Here is an 18070-nt window from a genome sequence, read left to right as displayed (position 1 = left end):
TTCTGCCTGGCACAGTTTTTCCAAAGTGATGCTTGTTCCTGGAACTTGAACTTCCTTGGAGTTCAGCCTTTAGTCCTGCCCTGAGCTGCCACCCCTGCCTTCAAGGCTTTGTTGTCTTTGCTTCCTAAATTGTTGCTCCAAAGAGTCAGCCTGAAGAATCAGCAAGAAAGTTAATTAGAACTGCTCTAAAGCCTCTGAAGAAATCAGGTTTTACCTTCTCTTTAAAGCAAGTGCTGACACAAGAATGTGGCTCTTGAGTGTCTCCGTGTGTTGGCAGAATGGAAGTGGGATTCCATGGAATTTAGAGCTCAAAATATAAGGAAAAAAGTATCAAATTGTCCTGCAGGCTCCCTCAAATTAAGATCAATGAATGAAAGAAAAATGCTTTTGTAAATAAGGAGGTAGTTCTGACAGCAGTAACCAAATGCTCAGAAACCTGGGGATTCTTGTATTCCATCCCCTTTAATTTGGATCTGCAAAGGTCCAGAGCTGCTCAGGAGTATTTGGGAGACTCACCCTTGGATGATTTTTAAAATGAGAAGAATTGTACCTCTTGCTTCCCTGCTTTTGTGAACATTTCCATTGCTTCTGTGGTTTTCAATGAGTTCCCAGCACCAGTTTTACCCCCACTCATTAAATCATGGGCTGAGGGAAGTTGTCTGTTACTAAACTACAAAAAAATACAATGTGCAGGTGGCATTAGAGGTTTACATTCACTTTATTATTAAAAAGAAAAAAAAAAAAACCAGAATCAAAATGCAGGAACCTTTTCCTTGCTGCAGACATTTGCTTCCTCAGTGACCTGAGTCCAAGGGGGCTTCTCCTGGCTCCTTTCCCACTGGTACCTTCCCCATGCCTTTTGGTGGGATGCACAAGTATTTGTGTGTTCTAGAATCAAATTATTATTAATAATAATTGTTATTAATAATAATAAATGTGCAAGTCATGGTTCTGTTGGCCACATTGAAGAGTCAGCACAAAGTTCCTGCTGCAGTTCCCCTCCAGGATCCTGAATTCACCACGGAAGGGATGCTTTAACAAACAGCCCTTGGGAACCTAGAACTTCCCAGTTCCAGTTTCTGGAGTTTGTTCAGGCTCTGCTAATTCCTCTGCAGGAGCTCAGGGCTCTGAGCAGGACCAGGACATTTTGGTTCCGCTCTGTCCTTGCTCCTGAGCCAGGCTCAGGTGTCCGGGTGTTTGGGAAAGCCGAGGGAGCCGCAGTGACCTCAGCAGGAGCTTGCGCTGTGTCCTTTGTGAACTGAACACACCCCGTGGTGCTGCAGCAGCCAGGGAGCCAAACCTGCAGCCAGCAGGAGCCAGCCCAGCTCCAGAGCCTGCAGGGAGCTGCTCTTGCAGGGTGTTCCTGGAGAGGAGGGGAGGAGGGAGCGGGAGCTGAGGGAAGGGCTGTGGATGCTGTGTCTGAGGGGCTGGCTCCGCACCAGCCCCAGCTCTGCTCCTCCAGCCTCGTGGATCCATGGGGATCCACACAGGGATTTCCTGGCCCGGGCAGAGGCTGGGAGCACTCCTGGCACAGCCTCCAGCAGGGCTTTCCTGCCACACTGGTGCCAGCCTGCAGCGAGGGGCCGGGCACAGGCGTGTGCAGGGAATCCCTGAGGAACACACGCTCTGCCAAAGGGAGCCCTGTGGCTTTGTTCCCTGCAGGAGGAGAGCGGGCCCTGGGAGCCCTGGGAATGCAGGGACCCCTCAGTCCTGCCCTGGTGACAGCCCCAGGCCCGTGCTGAGCTCCAGGAGCTCCCAGGATGCCCAGGCTGGGGTTGCTGGGCTGTCTGTGCAGGGCCAGCGCTCGGAGCCCGTGGTGCTGATGGATCCCTTCCAGCTCAGGCCACGTGTGACTCTGTGACCTCTGGGGAGCTCCTGCCCTGGCAGGCACAGCTCCACGGGCGGCAGAGCCCCGAGGCTGCGTGGCTGTGCCCGGGCAGCGATCCAGGAGCCAGCCCTGCCCGGCTGCGTGGGGCAGGCAAAGCCAGGCTCTGCTGTGATGGAAATGCTTGACTTGCTTTGGGGTCAGCGGGGGGGCACGAGAGATGATAGTTCACAGAATAACCTGTGAACTTTCACCCCTCTATATGGAAACTTGTTTCAGGGTCAAATCCTTGTAGCCGCCTTCTTGCCACGGTCAGTGCCAGCCCTACTATTCACAACACTGCGGCCAGCGAGGCCTAGGTACGTAACATTTAAGGAGTTTTTACAGTTCTTTACATCAAAGCAGATGTTTAAACTTTCTGTTGATAAGCTTTCACCGTTTAACAACTTTTGTTAATGCTCATTTGAAAGAATGTGACGACTGCTGCTGCTAAACTGGGGGGCCAAGCGCCTTTTTCCGTTAAAATCAAGAGAGGGGAAAGCAAAAGCTGTTTGTTCCATGTGGAATTTCAGAGTAGAACTTGAATGTGCAACTGCTGTGTAATGAATCAGGTGGGGAGAGGTTTTTTTTTTTAGATTTAAATCCGCCTAAACAGCCTGTGAATGTCATGACTAAATGTGCTTGTGTTCTGTTGGACGAGGAGGTGCCCTGGCACCGCTGTGCCGGGATCAGTTCCCACTTCCCGAGCTGAGGACATCTCTGGGATCAGAGCAGAGTCTTTAGAGCCTTTAGAGTCTTTAGGTTGTTGCTTGGTTAAACACATCTGTCTGCCAAGGGTCACTGCCACTTTGGGATCACCTTAGACTTTTCCTAAGTTGTTCTTTTTTGCCAAACATTGATTTGTGTCTCGTGTGTCCGCGTGAGTTCCGGGTTCCACGCACTGGTTTGGGCTAAAAATCCACAGAGCTCAGGTGGATTTTTTTTTTTATTTTGATTTTTTAATTGAGTCTGTGAAAAATTGTTAGAAACATTTTTTTTTGGAAGTTCCCACTTCTTACTTAAAATCCCAGTGCTAACTTTAGGCCTTGTTTTACTTCTCTTTTTCTGGATAGGATCAGTTCTTAAGAGCAGCCCCTGTAACTGGAGGAATGGGAGCTCAGCTGATGAGGAAGATGGGCTGGAGAGAAGGAGAAGGCCTTGGGAAGAACAAGGAAGGCAGCGTTGAGCCCATCATGGTGGACTTTAAGACAGATAGAAAAGGTGAGTCCTGGAGTCCTGCCTCAGGGATGTTTGTGGCTGCTCAGCTGCCTGCAGAGGCCCCTGGGAGCAGGAGGTGTTGTCTGGGGGGCTTCACTGGCACATGGAACAGGTTCTGGGATTTTACCTCGGGTTTGCCAAGGCCTGGAGTCAGCCCAGAGCTTTGTCCTTGTGGAAAAGCTGCAGTGGTGGCTCTGGAGCAAGTGGCTGGAGCAGGAGTGGGGTAGAAGGTGGAATAGAGGGGTCAGAGTTCCAGAGGGGTCAGTGGGGACAGAGCTGAGAGCCCCAAAGCTGAGCTGTGCCAGTGACTCACACTCAGGGCTTTGGGGCTTCCCTGGCAATCCTGGTCCTTTCCCTGCTCTTCATCTCCAGCCTGATCCTGCTGAGGGCAGCTCTGCTCATCCTCAGGGCTGCTTCTAGGGCAGCTTTAGCCTCCACTTTCCCTGGAAACCTCCTCCCCTGTTTCCCATGGTTTCCTGTCCATGGCCACAGGGGAGAACTCTCCTGGTGCAGCAGAGCCATCCAGTGCTGCTGCTCCTTCAGCCTGGCCACTGAGGTTTGTGTGCTGGGTGCTGCTGGAGATTCTCCATCTGAAACACCTTTTGCTTTAAATCCAAAATGCAGCAGTCAGGATTTCTAATGTAGTTGTTCTGCTCTGCATGGAACAAAACAGCAACTCCACACTGACTGTGGGTCAGATTGCTGCTGTTCTAAAGATTGTTCTAAAGAGCCTTCAACCCATCTCAAAGCAAGGGGTGGAAATACTCAGAATTTTCATTTCAAGGCCATTGGATGGGGCTTGGAGCAGCCTGGCACAGTAGGAGGTGTTCCCTGCCCATGGCACGGGATGGGCCTCAAGGTCCCTTCCCACCCAAACCATTCTGGGATTTCAGGGCTTGTGTTGGCTTTTATCACTGCTCAGAACTGAGCTTGAATGGCCAAACCCCTCACGTGTTCTTCTTTACAACCTTTCTGTGTAAAGAGAGAAATGAAAGCCCAAAGGTGCCTGGAGGCAGTGACTGCCAAGGGCTCCTGCTGGCCTGTGAGAGTCATCTGAGACCAGGGCCACCCTCCAGACAGCCCAGCTGGGCTTTGCATTCCCTGCTGGTGAAACACTTCTGCTCACGTGCAGCCTCACCTGATCATTCCCACCAAAGTTGTGCCTGGATGCACAATTCCCTCTGCTCTTGGGCCACCCAGGTCTGTGGCACAGGGAGATGAGGGGCAGGAGGTGTCCTGCTCACAGACAAGCAGGAAACATGATTATATATTATATATTATATACTATATTACATGATATCTATTGTATATTATATATTATATAATGTATATATAGTATATATCATATACTATAATATATATTTATTATTTATTATAGTATATATAATATAATATATGTAATATATTATTTATATTATATAATATATATTTATTATTATATACTATATTACATTTCATATATTGTATATATTATATAGTGTATATATAGTATATATCATATACGATAATATATATTATTTATTTTATATATAATATATATTTAGGACAAGGGATTATATATGTTATTATGTATTATATATTTAGGGATTCTACATTGAGGACAAGTAGTTTTTCAGATATCTGTTCTTGGGTAAAACATACTCTTTTTTTTTTTTTTTAACTTCTGTGTGGAGTTTTAAAGTCCACAGTGTTTGACAGGAAGGCTGTTATTAACCCACCACCCAGGTTTGTTTTGTAAGGAATTGATTAGACATTTTTCAATGTAGAAAACAGTATTTTATTTTATAAATATTAGAGTTTATATTCTAATAATTATTAAAAGATCTATTTTAATAAATATATATTTATAGATATAAACCAGCCCAAACAAAATACAATTCCTGGTCCCAGGAAGTGACTCAGGAGGCTGCAGCTTGTCTGAAATTCCCAGCTGAGGTCCCAGAGACAGGAGGTGGAGTGGAGTGTCAGGGGCTCAACAGCAGGGAGAGAGTTGGTTGAGGAGGATGAGCATCCCTGCTTGGTTTGGGTGTAAAATTCCTTCAGTGACTGTCTCTGATGGCTTCATGCCCCTTGGGAAGGCCCTGCTTAGGGATTGCAGGAATATTGGGGTGATTATCTGGTAAGGAGGGAAGAGTTTTCCTGGAAAGCAAGAGAAACCCAAATGCCACCCACAAAAGCTGAAGGAGCGGGAAGACACTGGAAGCAATTGCAGTATCTCCCTGTCTTTATTCACCAAAGCCACAGCAGGAAAACTGGAGGTAAGAAACAAAGGAATATTGAAAGGTTGAGAGTGGCAAAATCCATGGGGAGAAACTTGAGTTTCTCTGGTGGATTGTCACTGGAATTTCAGACACTTGTGGCAATTCTTCAGTTCTTTCCTCGATCCTGTAAGGTTTTCAGAAGAGCAGGGCTGAGCTTTGGTGATTGCAGTGACTCCAGGAGAGCCTGGGCTCCCTGCAGCCCTTTGGGGCTGTTCCACTCTCTGCTGCTTGGCTCCCAGGGGCTGGAACCCTGTAAATTCAGAGAGCACAAGGAATCCAGGTCTGTGGGTCACTCCTGGCAGGAGGGGACACAGGGACATCTCTGGATAATGGGAATGGTCCCTGTGCTCCTGTGTCTGAGGCAAGCTGAAGGCAGGGGGTGACTCAGGGCTGCACAAAACAACAGGAGAATGTTCTTCAGTGTCTCCCTTGTGGATTGTTTCTCCAAAGAGGGCATGGGAAACCAGGTTTCCTTGGAAAACCAGGTGTTCTCTGCCTTGTGTGAGAGTGCTGAGAGTTTTCTCCTCCTGGCTGCTTCAGAGTCTTCCTTGGGGAGAATGGGCTGAGTGAAAAGGATGGAACAAGGTGGAGGGTTGAGAGCTGGGTGGGGTCTGCAGGTGTGATCCCTGTGATCCTCCAGGTGTGATCCCTGTGATCCTCCAGGTGTGATCCCTGTGATCCTGGTTGTGCTCTGCTGCTGCCTCAGGGGCCAGGGGCAAATGGGGAATGTCAGTGGGCACAGGAAATGTCAGTGGGAACGGGGAATGTCAGTGACAATGGGGAGTGTCAGTGGCAATGGGGAATGTCAGTGGCAATGGGGAATGTCAGTGGGAGCAGGGAATGTCAGTGGCAATGGGGAATGTCAGTGGGAACAGGGAATGTCAGTGGGAACGGGGAATGTCAGTGGGACCAGGGAATGTCAGTGGGAACAGGGAATGTCAGTGGGAGCAGGGAATGTCAGTGGGAACGGGGAATGTCAGTGGGAACGGGGAATGTCAGTGGGCACAGGAAATGTCAGTGGGAACGGGGAATGTCAGTGACAATGGGGAGTGTCAGTGGCAATGGGGAATGTCAGTGGCAATGGGGAATGTCAGTGGGAGCAGGGAATGTCAGTGGCAATGGGGAATGTCAGTGGGAACGGGGAATGTCAGTGGCAATGGGGAATGTCAGTGGGACCAGGGAATGTCAGTGGGAACGGGGAATGTCAGTGGGAACGGGGAATGTCAGTGGGAACGGGGAATGTCAGTGGCAATGGGGAATGTCAGTGGCAATGGGGAATGTCAGTGGGAACGGGGAATGTCAGTGGGACCAGGGAATGTCAGTGGGAACAGGGAATGTCAGTGGCAATGGGGAATGTCAGTGGGAGCAGGGAATGTCAGTGGCAATGGGGAATGTCAGTGGGAACGGGGAATGTCAGTGGGATCAGGGAATGTCAGTGGGAATGGGGAATGTCAGTGGGAACAGGGAATGTCAGTGGGAGCAGGGAATGTCAGTGGGACCAGGGAATGTCAGTGGGAGCAGGGAATGTCAGTGGGACCAGGGAATGTCAGTGGGACCTGGGAATGTCAGTGGGACCTGGGAATGTCAGTGGGAACGGGGAATGTCAGTGGGAATGGGGAATGTCAGTGGGCACAGGGAATCAGTGGAACCAGGGAATGTCAGTGGGCACAGGGAGTGTCAGTGGGCACAGGGAATCAGTGGAACCAGGGGATGTCAGTGGGCACAGGGAATCAGTGGAACCAGGGGATGTCATCGTGCCTGTGTTGTTTGCAGGGCTGGTTGCTGTGGGAGAGAAGGCCCAGAAGAGGTCTGGCCATTACGTGGTGATGAAGGATCTTTCAGGTGAGTTCCTTGTCGGGAATGGCGCCGTTGCCAGGGGCTGGCTGGGCACTGACCCTGCCGTGTGTGTGTGCCAGGGAAGCACCCGGTGTCTGCGCTGATGGAGATCTGCAACAAGAGGAGGTGGACGCCCCCCGAGTTCGTGCTGGTGGACGACAGTGGGCCTGATCACCGCAAGCATTTCATCTTCAAGGTGGGTCTGGGCTGCCTGCCCCTGTGCTGCTTTCTCTGTGCCAGGGGTGAAATCCATGTTTCTGTTTGATAGAAACACCTCACGGGGCTGGCTGAGGATGGTGGAGCCGTCTCGGTGCTGGAACGTTCAAGTCCTGTTCCTGGAAAGGCCAAACCGAGTCCCTGGAGCACTTTATTCTGGGATCCCAGGGCTGGAGCCCCTCTGAGGCCAGGCTTGGAGAGCTGGGGGTGCTCACCTGGAGGAGGGAAGGCTCCAGTGAGACCTCAGAGCTCCTTGCCGGCCCTAAAGGGGCTCCAGCAGAGCTGGAGAGGGACTGGGGACAAGGGCTGGAGGGGCAGGACGCAGGGAATGGCTTCCCTCTGCCAGAGGGCAGGGCTGGATGGGATCTTGGGAATTAGGAATTCCCTGGCAGGGTGGGCAGGCCCTGGCACAGGGAGCCCAGGGCAGCTGTTGCTGCCCCTGGGTCCCTGGCAGGGCCCAAGGCCCCTGGGGCTTGGAGCAGCCCTGCACAGTGGAAGGTGTCCCTGCCACGGCAGGGGTGGCACTGGCTGGCCCGTGAGGTCCCTCCCAGCCCCGAGCACGGTGGGATCCCCTGCAATGTCCTTGCTGACAGGCAGCCGTGGGATCTGTGTCCCTAAAAAGGAGCTGCCCAGAGTGTGCCTGGGGCAGGCACGGCCCCCTCGCTAACCCCTGGTTCCCCCGTGCCAGGTGAGAGTCAATGGCAACGAGTACAGGCCCACCTTTGCCAGCCTTAACAAGAAGCACGCGAAAGCCACGGCGGCCACGGCGGCGCTGCAGGCCATGGGACTCGTACCAAAGGAAAGCATGGTCAATACCACCATGTTCAGGAGTGCCTCACACCGCTAAGCTTGGCTTTACTGGGACACTGGTTCTGAGCATTTTACTCTGCACAAGAAATGGTATTTGCCCCTCTCATGTTGTAAATACATCGGCGATTCCCACCTTGTAAAAACTGTACAGACACCCGCAGGTTTTTCTTTTGTACCATCCAAATGTATTTAAATCATACTTAGTTTTTGGTATGTTTATATTGTTTACATTAGTGATGTAATTATTTCTTAAACGACTAAATCAGACGACAGACTCTGGAGGCATCAGAAATCCAGACCCTTGGCTGAAGCTCCTGCAGTTCCTCTCCTGTCAGAGCGTTGACCCTTTCTTTGATACAGTTTTGTAGTGGCTGCAGGGTTCCCTGGGCTCGGGGAGGTGCTGGGGACACCCTGGGGCCGTGCCCGGGCGCTGCCCCTCGGTGCCACCCCAGGGCGGCCGGGGGCACGCGGGGGCTCGGGCACGGCCCGGCCTCGCAGCGGGGCTGCTCTTCCCAACCGGGGAATCCACTGCCTGATGCTGATTGTACGGATTTGTGGTTCATGTGAATTTTAAACTCTTTAACAAATCTACAACTGGATTTGGGGGGAGGGAGGGGGTAGAATGATGCTTCAATTGTTGTACCCAACTTGGTCAATAAAGCAGCACAAGTTCATAATCTTCACCCCTGGTCAGTAAACGGTAATTGCAAGGGCTGCCAAGCCAGGAAACAGGAATTTAAACACACCAAAATGCCTTCTGCAAGGAGCACACACACGATACAGAAGTGGCTTTGTGAGGATTCCCAACAGCCACTGGGATGGCAGGAGCAGGTCTGGTGGTTTTTTGTTTGTTTTGAACTTTTACAAAATAACTCCTTGGGATGCAGTGTTAAGGATAAGCATCCTCTGCCCTCAAGGAGCGTGACCCAGAGTTTGGGCAGTTGGACAGCTGAGAGGATGTAGAGAGCTTTTCTTACTTTTATTTTTTATTTAAGAAGCATTAATCTTTGATCTGTGTGCACATGGGACTGGGAGGGGCAGTGCACCCTCCCTGAGGGATCTGAGGTAGGAGCAGGCTGCCAGGATTCCTGCACTGGGGTCCTTCAGGTGCTTGTCCCAGGACAAGTGTTTGTGAGGGGTGAACCTGAGCTGGGTTTGGGGACAGAACAAACCCAGCCAGGCTGCTCAGGCCTCATGGGAGGGACCCTCTGGCCATGGGGGTCCATGGAGCTGAGGAATTCCTGGTGCCTGGAGCCGTGTGGGTCCCGTCAGTGTCACAGAACGTGGAGTCTCCTTGCTCTGCAGGGACAAGGGGTGGTGTTTCCTGGGCAGCAGGGAGTTGGGGTTGGTTTGGAGACAGAAAAGCCCCTGAGAGTCTGTCCAAGCGCTCCGAAAATGCTTCAGTTGATCTTCATTTCATGGACGTTGTTGTCTTGAATTAAACTTTTTTCCCTTTGGCATCTCGCCTTCGGTCTCTGACTAAACGTGTGGAGCTTGTCCTGCAAGTGTCTGGGAGGTGTGAAATCCCAGCAGAGATGGGAGGAGGCACCCTGGGGGTGTCTGGCTCCATCCCAGGGCTGGAGCTGCTCCCTCCACACTCAGTGGCCTGGCAGAGCTCAGACCCTGCAGCTGCTGAGGATTCTCCCCATGGCAGCTCAGACTCCTCAGCTGGACACCATCAGATTTGGGAATGTAGAGCCCCCTGTACTTGTTTGCTTCCTTTGTCTGTATCCCTGTTTCCCATGCATAAGGTAAAGACCTGAGTTCTCTCCCAGCAGCAGAGAATCCAGTCCTACTGAAGGCTCCATTTGAAAAATAACTACTCAGAAAGGTCTGGATGTCATGGCTTAAAGCTGGGGTTCTGTGTGTTCCCTGGAGCCACATATCCTTCAGGAGCAGCCCTGCATCCTGGCAGCAGCTGGGCTTTGCTCCTGGGGCTGCCAGCTCTCAGCAGCTCTGTAAAGCCATGCTGGATCACCCAGAGTTCCAGCAGAGCTGCATCCCTGCTGGGGCCTGGGGCAGACAAAGGCTCTGGAGGCAGAGGAAGCTTTGGCTGGCCCAGGCTCAGGGGCTGCTCCGTGCCTGTGGTGGGTTTGTGGGGCTTTGCTGGGTGATCCCAGAGCCCAGGGGCAGCAGCAGGGAAAGCTGAGCTTTGCTGCCCACAGCTTCACTTCAGTAACAAACACCAGGTTATGGAAATACACCTGGAGAGCACAAACACGAGTTAGTTCCCACTCAGCTGTGGCATTCCCTGCTGCAGAAATGTGCTCAGCCAAGAGCTATGGAGAAGTGACCCCCTCCCCAAAAGGCCTGGGAGCCTCCACCTGCAGGGAAACACTCAGAGCCTGGGCAGACCCTGCTCCTCTTCCTCTGTCTCTGTGATCCATGGAGTCCCTGGGGCTGGCCCAGCCCTGCCAGCCCATGCAGTGCCAGCTGTGCCCATGGGCACCTTGTCCCCAGCCCAGAGCACTCAGTGCCACCTGCAGGGGACACCTGCAGGGCTGGGCACTGCCAAGCTCCCTGGAGGTGCCAAGGCCTGGCCACCCTTCCCTTGTGCCCAGGTGCTGCAGGCATTTGATTCCTCCCCTTGTTCCCCTGCCCAGGCTGTGGTTTGTAGGCCTGGGGTGAGTGTGGGAGCTCTGACCTCCATTCCTCTCTGTGGAGTTTGAAGATCACCCCAAGCCAAGGGGTGCCACACACCCAAGGTGCAGCTGCTGAGGGGGGCAGGGGGCTGTGAACAGCCTGGGAAGGGGTTTTGCCAAGCATTCCACCCATCCATGGGATCCCAGAAGGTTTAGGCTGGAAGGGACCTTAAAGCTCATCTGGTTCCTATCCCCTGCCCTGGGGGGTTCTAGTTCTGAGCTGGTTATGAGTTCCTGCCCTGAGCAGGAGCAGAAATTCCATGCTTGGAACAGAAGCTGTGTGTGCATGGAGAATACTGACCTGCCAGGGGCAAACCAGACCAATAAAAACCACATTTTATTTTAAAAACACTTTGTACAGTAAAAAAGATGTCCAAGGCCTTTCCCATCCTTCCTCCAAAGCCCTTGGAGGTGTTCCTGTGCAGCAGTTGTGTGGGGCATCCCTGCCCCCCTGCCCCAAGCTCAGCACCTGCAGCTCTGGGAGGGAATGTCCTGCTCCGGACACCAGCAGCATTCCTAGGCCTTCCAGGTGTAGCTGTAATCCTTCATCTCCAGCAGGCGGAGGGAGGATTTCCCCAGCGTGGGACACTGCCTCAGCTGCTCCAGCGTCCTGGGATGCAGCCCGCAGGCAGGCAGCTCCTGCTGCCCGTCCTCCTGTGGAGGGCGCACGCATGGAATGAGCTTTGTGCGGGAAATCAGAGCCCGCTGGGGAGCTCCCGTTACCTCTGCTGGGGCAGGACGAGCCCCGGGCTGCAGGCAGAGGCTCCCGGGTGTTCTGGTGCTCCCGGGTATTCCAGCGGCAGGCCCTGCCACGGGAAGGTCCCGGGGTGCATTCCCCATCCCGGGCTGTCCTGGTGTGCATTCCCCATCCCGGCCTGTCCCGGTGTGCCCTCCCCGTCCTGGCCTGTCCCGGTGTGCCCTCCCCATCCCAGCCTGTCCCGGTGTGCCCTCCCCATCCCGGCCTGTCCCGGTGTGCCCTCCCCGTCCCGGCCTGTCCCGGTGCGCATTCCCCATCCCGGCCTGTCCCGGTGCGCATTCCCCATCCCGGGGCTGTCCCGGTGTGCATTCCCCATCCCGGGGCTGTCCCGGTGTGCGCATTCCCCATCCCGGGGCTGTCCCGGTGTGCATTCCCCATCCCGGGCTGTCCCGGTGTGCATTCCCCATCCCAGCCTGTCCCGGTGTGCGCCCCCATCCCGGGGCTGTCCCGGTGTGCATTCCCCATCCCGGGCTGTCCCGGTGTGCATTCCCCATCCCAGCCTGTCCGGGTGTGCATTCCCTATCCCGGGCTGTCCCGGTGTGCCCTCCCCATCCCAGCCTGTCCCGGTGTGCATTCCCTATCCCGGGCTATCCCGGTGTGCATTCCCTATCCCAGCCTGTCCCGGTGTGCCCTCCCCATCCCAGCCTGTCCCGGAGTGCATTCCCTATCCCGGGCTATCCCGGTGTTCGCTCCTCCTCACCTGGGGCAGGCCCGGGCGGGTGTTGAAGGCGGCGCTGGGCTCGTGGGGGCTGAGCAGGGCGCGGAAGGAGCCGCGCTGCGCCGGGCCCAGCAGCAGCGTCAGGGCGTGCAGGGCGTGCGGCAGGACGGGCCCCAGCACCTCCAGGCTGAACACGTCCTCAAAGCCCCCCGGCACCCGGGCACGGCCGCTGACAGTGCGAGCCTGGGGGCAGACAGGACACCGCGGTCACACACGGCACAGCCGGGAATTGTCACCGCTCTGACACCACAGGGCCACAGCCCCGCTGAAAATGGAAACGCTTCTCAGGATTGTTCACTCCCTGAACGATGCGTGAGGTTTGAATGTAACAACTCCTAAAATGTACTCCTGGACTGCAGGAATGCTGCAGGGACTGGGAAGGGAAGTGCACAAGACCAGGATGAACTTCTCTGGTGGAACAAGTGACTGGATGCTGTTCTTAGTGGGAAGAAATCTGGGTTAGATATAGGGAAAGAATTCTTGGCTGTAAGGTGAGGAAGCCCTGGCACAGCTGGGGCTGCCCCTGGATCCCTGGAAGTGTCCAAGGCCAGGCTGGACAAGGCTTGGAACAACCTGGGATAGGGGAAGGTGTCCCTGGCCGTGGCAGGGGTTGGTCCCTCCCAGTCCAAACCATTCCCTGCAGGAACAGAGGGTGAGCTGTGCCTCAGGGGCTCCTCATGCGAGGGGCTGGGATAGTCTGAGAGCCATTAAGATCTGGGGAGAATCTTAACAGCCACTTCCCTCTGGGCAGCCCTGCACAGCCTCTTGTGTGCCGGGAGGTGAGAAAGGGAACGCTGGGATGTCAGCTCAGAGCAGGGATGTGCTGCAGGGATTTAGGAACGGGCTGTGCCTGCAGACAAAATGCTGACTCAGGCTCTAGCCACAACAACCCCGCTGTGGTGCCTGAGGGGAGCCTCACCAAGCCAGGGGCTGATTCCCTGGGTAAGGAAGCGCTCCCCCCGCTCCCGGAGCCCGCCGCGTCCCTCACCTTGAGCGTCTGCAGGGTCCCGCCCCGGAAAGCCACCGGGGACAGCAGCGTCGGGGGCAGCCCCGCCTGCGGCCCCGCCACGGCCACCAGGCTGCGGCAGCTGATGAGGAAATTGAGCAGCCTGAAGGTGTGGCTGCCTCTCACCAGCACCAGCGACTCGGGCCTGTGATCCACCTGCACCTCGTGCTTCTCCTTGCGCCTGGGAGCCCAGTCAAGGGAAAGCCATGGAGCATCCGTGGGCCAAAAAGCTGGAGCAGTGAGCCTCCCCACACCCCACCTGACCAAAATCCCCAAACCCCACCCAGCTGTGCACCTACCCAGATCTGCTCTTCAGATATTAAACAGCATCTTAACCCTGGCTTCAAATCCTAGAAATTACTTGCAAAGTAACTAAAAAAAAATGCAGTTTCTCATAACATGCAGGAACGTGAGGATTCATATTTGGAAAAGAGTTCTCAAAAACTTCTCCAGAACTCAAACGTGTACCACAGCACTGTAAAAGCTGCAGGGTTTTCTGGTGTCTGGAAGATCAGAGGAAGGATACAGTTGGATAGAAATAGTATCTGGTTTCTTCACCTTGCCTTGGACTCCCATCTCCTCAAGCCAAGAGAAGTTTCCATCATCATCATCATCGCTGGGAGCTGGTTCCCTGGAGACACAGGATCAGGGTTAGGAGGGCAATGCCTCTGAGGAAGGTTTTCCAAATGGATTGTGCAGGAGCGTGGAGATGCCCCTGAATTCCAGCACTGCACAACTGTGGGAAATGGAAAGATAGAAACTTCCACAGATCCAGGAGGGTTTGATCTGCAGCCTTGGAAAGAGCTTGGATTGACGCAAAAATAAAGAACATTATTAAGTAGAACAAGAGACATTCAGAACAAAGAACAGACATTAAGTATTATTTTCTATAGTTGTATAGTTGTAAGTAAGAATATGCCTTAAGTGAGAAACTGTATTGATAAGGTGGTGAAGGGTTTATAATGTAAGGGTGTGCTTGTATAGAGTAACTAAGAGTTTGGAAGTTGTAACAGAAGCATATGTGTGTAGGTGAGTTAGAAACCCATTGGATAAAAGTATCCACAGTGGAGCAGAAGTAAGTAAAGGTGATAGGTTAGAAATGCAAAATAAGAAATGCAAAAAGTTCTATATTGCCTTCTAATGAAGAAACTTGTGACTATGAGCTATGGCTGAATGCTTGCTCCTCTGAAATCTCACAGCCTCTGAGATGTTTACCTGATCAATGAATCTATGGCTGAATTCTTTCTTTAAAATCTCACAGCCTCTGAGCTGGTGTTTAATGATCAATGAATCAGTGATGCCCCATCCCTTTATGCCAGAGACACACAGCATTGTTACTCACCCTGTATCCTCCACGCTGCTGCCTGCTCTGAGGCCCTCAGCCGTCTCTGTCTCCAAACTCTCCTCAGAGTTTTTCTGTTTCCTGGCTCCACTTTCCTCGAGCAGAGGCAAGGAGAATTCTATGCCTGTGGTGAGGAGAGGCAGCAGTGAGGGCTGTGTGCCAGCCCTGCCCCATTCCCGTGCCCATCCCCATGCCCTATCCCCGTGCCCATGCCCGTGCCCTTACCCTCGGAGCGCATGGCATGGCACAGGCCGAGTGTGGTGGGCACAATGGTGGCTGTGTGCCAGCCCTGCCCCATCCCCGTGCCCATCCCCATGCCCATCCCCATGCCCTTACCCTCGGAGCGCATGGCGTGGCGCAGGCCGCGCATGGTGGGCGCGATGGCGGCCGTGGGCTCAGCACTGCCCCATTCCCATCCCGGTGCCCATCCCCGTGCCCATCCCCATGCCCATCCCCATGCCCATCCCGGTACCCTTACCCTCGGAGCGCATGGCGTGGCGCAGGCCGCGCGTGGTGGGCGCGATGGCGGCCGTGGGCTCGGCGCTGCCCGCCAGCCCCGCGGCGCGGAACAGCACCGAGAACTGCGCCGAGCACACGTAGAAATAGGGGCAGAGGCGCGCCCGCAGCAGCTGGTACAGCGAGGTGAAGCTCACCGACCTGCAGGGAACACACAGCGCTGGCACGGCTGGCAGGGCCCCTGCCCTGGAGAGGGAGTGGGGACAGGACAAGGGAATGGCTCCCACTGCCAGAGGGCAGGAATGGATGGGAGATTGGGAATTAGGAATTGTTATCTGGCAGGGTGGGCAGGGGCTGGGATGGAATCCATCCCTGGATCCCTGGCCGTGTCCCAGGCCAGGATGGACACTGGGGCCTGGAGCAGCCTGGGACAGTGGGAGGTGTCCCTGCCATGGCAGGGGCTGAAATTTGTTAATCCTCAAGCTCCCTTCCAACCCAAACCATGCCACGGCTCTGTGATTAATTACAATCTCCTCGCTCACCCTCACCCAGCCCATCAGGCTGCACTCACCAGTCGCTCATGAGCACTTGCTGCAGGGCCTCATCCTGTGCCCAAGGACAGGCCTTCCCAGCCATGCTCCTGTCTGCGCCGAGGCGGGGGAAGAGCGGCAGCCAGGGCAGCGAGGGGTGCAGCCAGTAGAGCAGGCTCTGCTGGAAGGCGCAGCGCAGCTCCGTGCACAGCCGCGGCTCCTGCGGGGCCCAGAGCGAGTGAGGGGCACGGCAAAGCTGCGGCGAGCAGAGCTGCAGCCCCAGGCACCCGCCCGGCCCTCACCTGCACGCTCCGGGGCAGCGAGGCTTCCGCGGCCCTGCAGTGCTGAGCCACCCCCTGCGCCTCCTCCTGGCCTTTCAGGTGCTCGGCCCACGTGAAGGGCTGGGAGGACATGAAGAGAACCCGTGTTTTAATGCTCCAGTCTGCAGGGAACTCCTGGCGTGGCGAGGAGGGAGCTTTGGGTGCAGCAAGAGGGGAGTGAAGGTCCTGAGCAAGCAGAAACAGCATCAGTTAACTCGCAGAAAATTAAACCTGTCCACAGGCTGACAGTTATTATTTTATATATATATATATAATTATTATTATTACATCATATTCTGTTTTTTATTATATTCTATTATTTATTATATTCTATAATTTCTATATTCTTTTATACACTACTATTTTCATTCTTTTACTCAGCACCAGATTCAAACAAAAACACTCCATTCCATTGCCTATAAAACCACATGAGAGGGCTTCCACTCATGACTCCTTCCAACAGTATAAACTAGGAACAAATAAAAAAGATAAATTATTAAAACAAAAAAAGCCCTGAGCCTGGTGTTTATGAAGACAAGAATTTCCATGCCAAAATGGTTATTTCATTTCATCCTCTCCTGGTGACTGTAAGGTCACATGCTGAAAAAAGCCCTGGGCACCTCCAAGACAATTTGTTCTCCTTTTTCTATCCTTCTAATTTAGTTTGAACTTCAGTTTCTGCACCTAGAACAACATTAGAGAATGTCTATTGAAACTCGGTTTGAATTTCAAGGGCTGGTTTTCAGGAATTCTTGCTTTCCTATGTGCTTGATGAAGTGCTCCATTTCTGTAGCTGAAAACCAGACTGCAGGAGGTCTATCTGGTGAAAAACATCCTCATCTCAACTACAGATAAAACTAAGAAACAGTAAAATTAATAGTCAGGAAAACTGAAAGACAACAATCTCTGTCCACGGAACTACAATACCAGTGAGGTCAGGCAGAAGGCTGGGTTTAAAAGACTGTCACCAGAACAGGAAACATCAATGTAAGAAATTTCCTTGAATATATTTCAGTACATTTTTTTATGCAAAGATGGGGCACCAAATACCAAGTGAAACAGTTTCAGCTTTCTGCGTGCCCTGAGAACAGCTGGAATCTTTTCAGCAGCGTGCGCAGTTTCGTACCTGGCTTAGGGCGAGGATGTCAGAACTTTCAGCAGGCTCCACTCTCCCGGGGGGCTTCTCCTCACAGGCCGGCTCTAAAAACTGAAGAAAGAGCAGCATGAGGCACACAGCACAAAGGAAGCCACGGGCTGATCATTTTAAAAACTGCCCTTGCGGTGACATTTCCCGAGTGATCCTCAGCACCCCGGGCTGCAAACAAACCCCGCTCGGGGTGAGCACAAGATCTGTACCCAGAGCTGAGCAACAGCCGAGCCCAGCAGGGCCTTGGAGGAGGCGGGGGCGAGCCCGGGGCTGTATCGGGAAGGGGCTGAGGGGCTTAGGGCCGTGGCTGAGGGTGATGGCTGAGGGCGCAGGGCGATGCCTGAGGGCGCAGGGCGATGCCTGAGGGCTAAGCACGGAGGACCCCGCTGCCGGGGCTCGGTCCCACCTGCCAGAAGGGCACTGCCGATGGATCCCCGCCCGCGGGGGCCGCTGTCGGAGGCTGAGGGGCGGCCGCCGCCCGCCGCGGAGCGTTGTCCAGGCTGGAGAAGGGGTTGCGGCGGCGGGCGGCCGCAGAGCCCCGCGGGGCCGGGGCGGCGGCGGCTTCCGCGGTGGCGGCGGGGTCGCTCCTCCGCACAGGACGTTTGCGCTTCAGCCGCAGCAGCGCCGGCGGCTTCTTGAAGCCGGGCGAGTGCCCGGGCTCGGCAGGGGCGGCCATGGCCGAGCGGGGCCCGGAGGAGCCGCGCTCCGATCTTGGCGCCAAAGAGCGCCCGCTCCGCCCCGGGGCGGTGCTGAGGGAGCGGCGCCGCCATTGCTGCCGCCCTCAGGGGCTCTGAGGGGAGAGCGGCTCCCGCCAGCCCCGCTCCGCCCGCACGGAACACACAAACACGGAGCACAAAGACAGACGGCGCTGAAATTGTGTCCGTGCCCTGCCAAATGCACCCGGACAGCGGCCCCAGGGGCTGGGCTGGGCTGCGGCAGCATCGCCA

At 54.3% G+C, this 18070-nt stretch overlaps 2 protein-coding genes across 5 annotated transcripts in view; one reads left to right on the top strand and one right to left on the bottom strand.

Annotated features, from left to right (window-relative positions):
- Window positions 1–8888, top strand: part of SON (SON DNA and RNA binding protein) — a 37840-nt gene extending 28952 nt beyond the window's left edge. For 2 of the 4 annotated variants that reach the window (XM_071430066.1, XM_071430065.1), the window contains exons 9-12: window positions 2938–3085; window positions 7117–7185; window positions 7260–7375; window positions 7448–8077. In XM_071430066.1, coding sequence (XP_071286167.1) covers window positions 2938–3085; window positions 7117–7185; window positions 7260–7375; window positions 7448–8062 — 948 coding nt within the window. In that variant the 3' untranslated portion in view covers window positions 8063–8077. The other 2 variants (XM_071430067.1, XM_071430068.1) reach the window with 2 other exon arrangements.
- A 2291-nt stretch (window positions 8889–11179) lies between these two features.
- DONSON (DNA replication fork stabilization factor DONSON) lies at window positions 11180–17840 on the bottom strand. The gene is made up of 10 exons (XM_071430074.1): window positions 17530–17840; window positions 17103–17183; window positions 15959–16162; window positions 15698–15876; window positions 15149–15327; window positions 14671–14794; window positions 13855–13959; window positions 13311–13509; window positions 12305–12505; window positions 11180–11501 (listed from the first exon to the last, which is right to left on the bottom strand). Exons 1-10 carry the CDS (start codon window positions 17797–17799, stop codon window positions 11364–11366), a joined length of 1680 nt encoding a protein of 559 aa, XP_071286175.1. The 5' UTR covers window positions 17800–17840; the 3' UTR covers window positions 11180–11363.
- Window positions 17841–18070: the final 230 nt, after the last annotated feature.

This window comes from Agelaius tricolor, unplaced genomic scaffold, assembly GCF_023055355.1.
Source record: "Agelaius tricolor isolate 1412-34295 unplaced genomic scaffold, bAgeTri1.0.p SCAF_7, whole genome shotgun sequence".
NCBI lineage: Eukaryota > Metazoa > Chordata > Aves > Passeriformes > Icteridae > Agelaius > Agelaius tricolor.
Note: the sequence above shows the minus strand (reverse complement) of the source record. Positions and strands in the feature narration are given on the sequence as shown.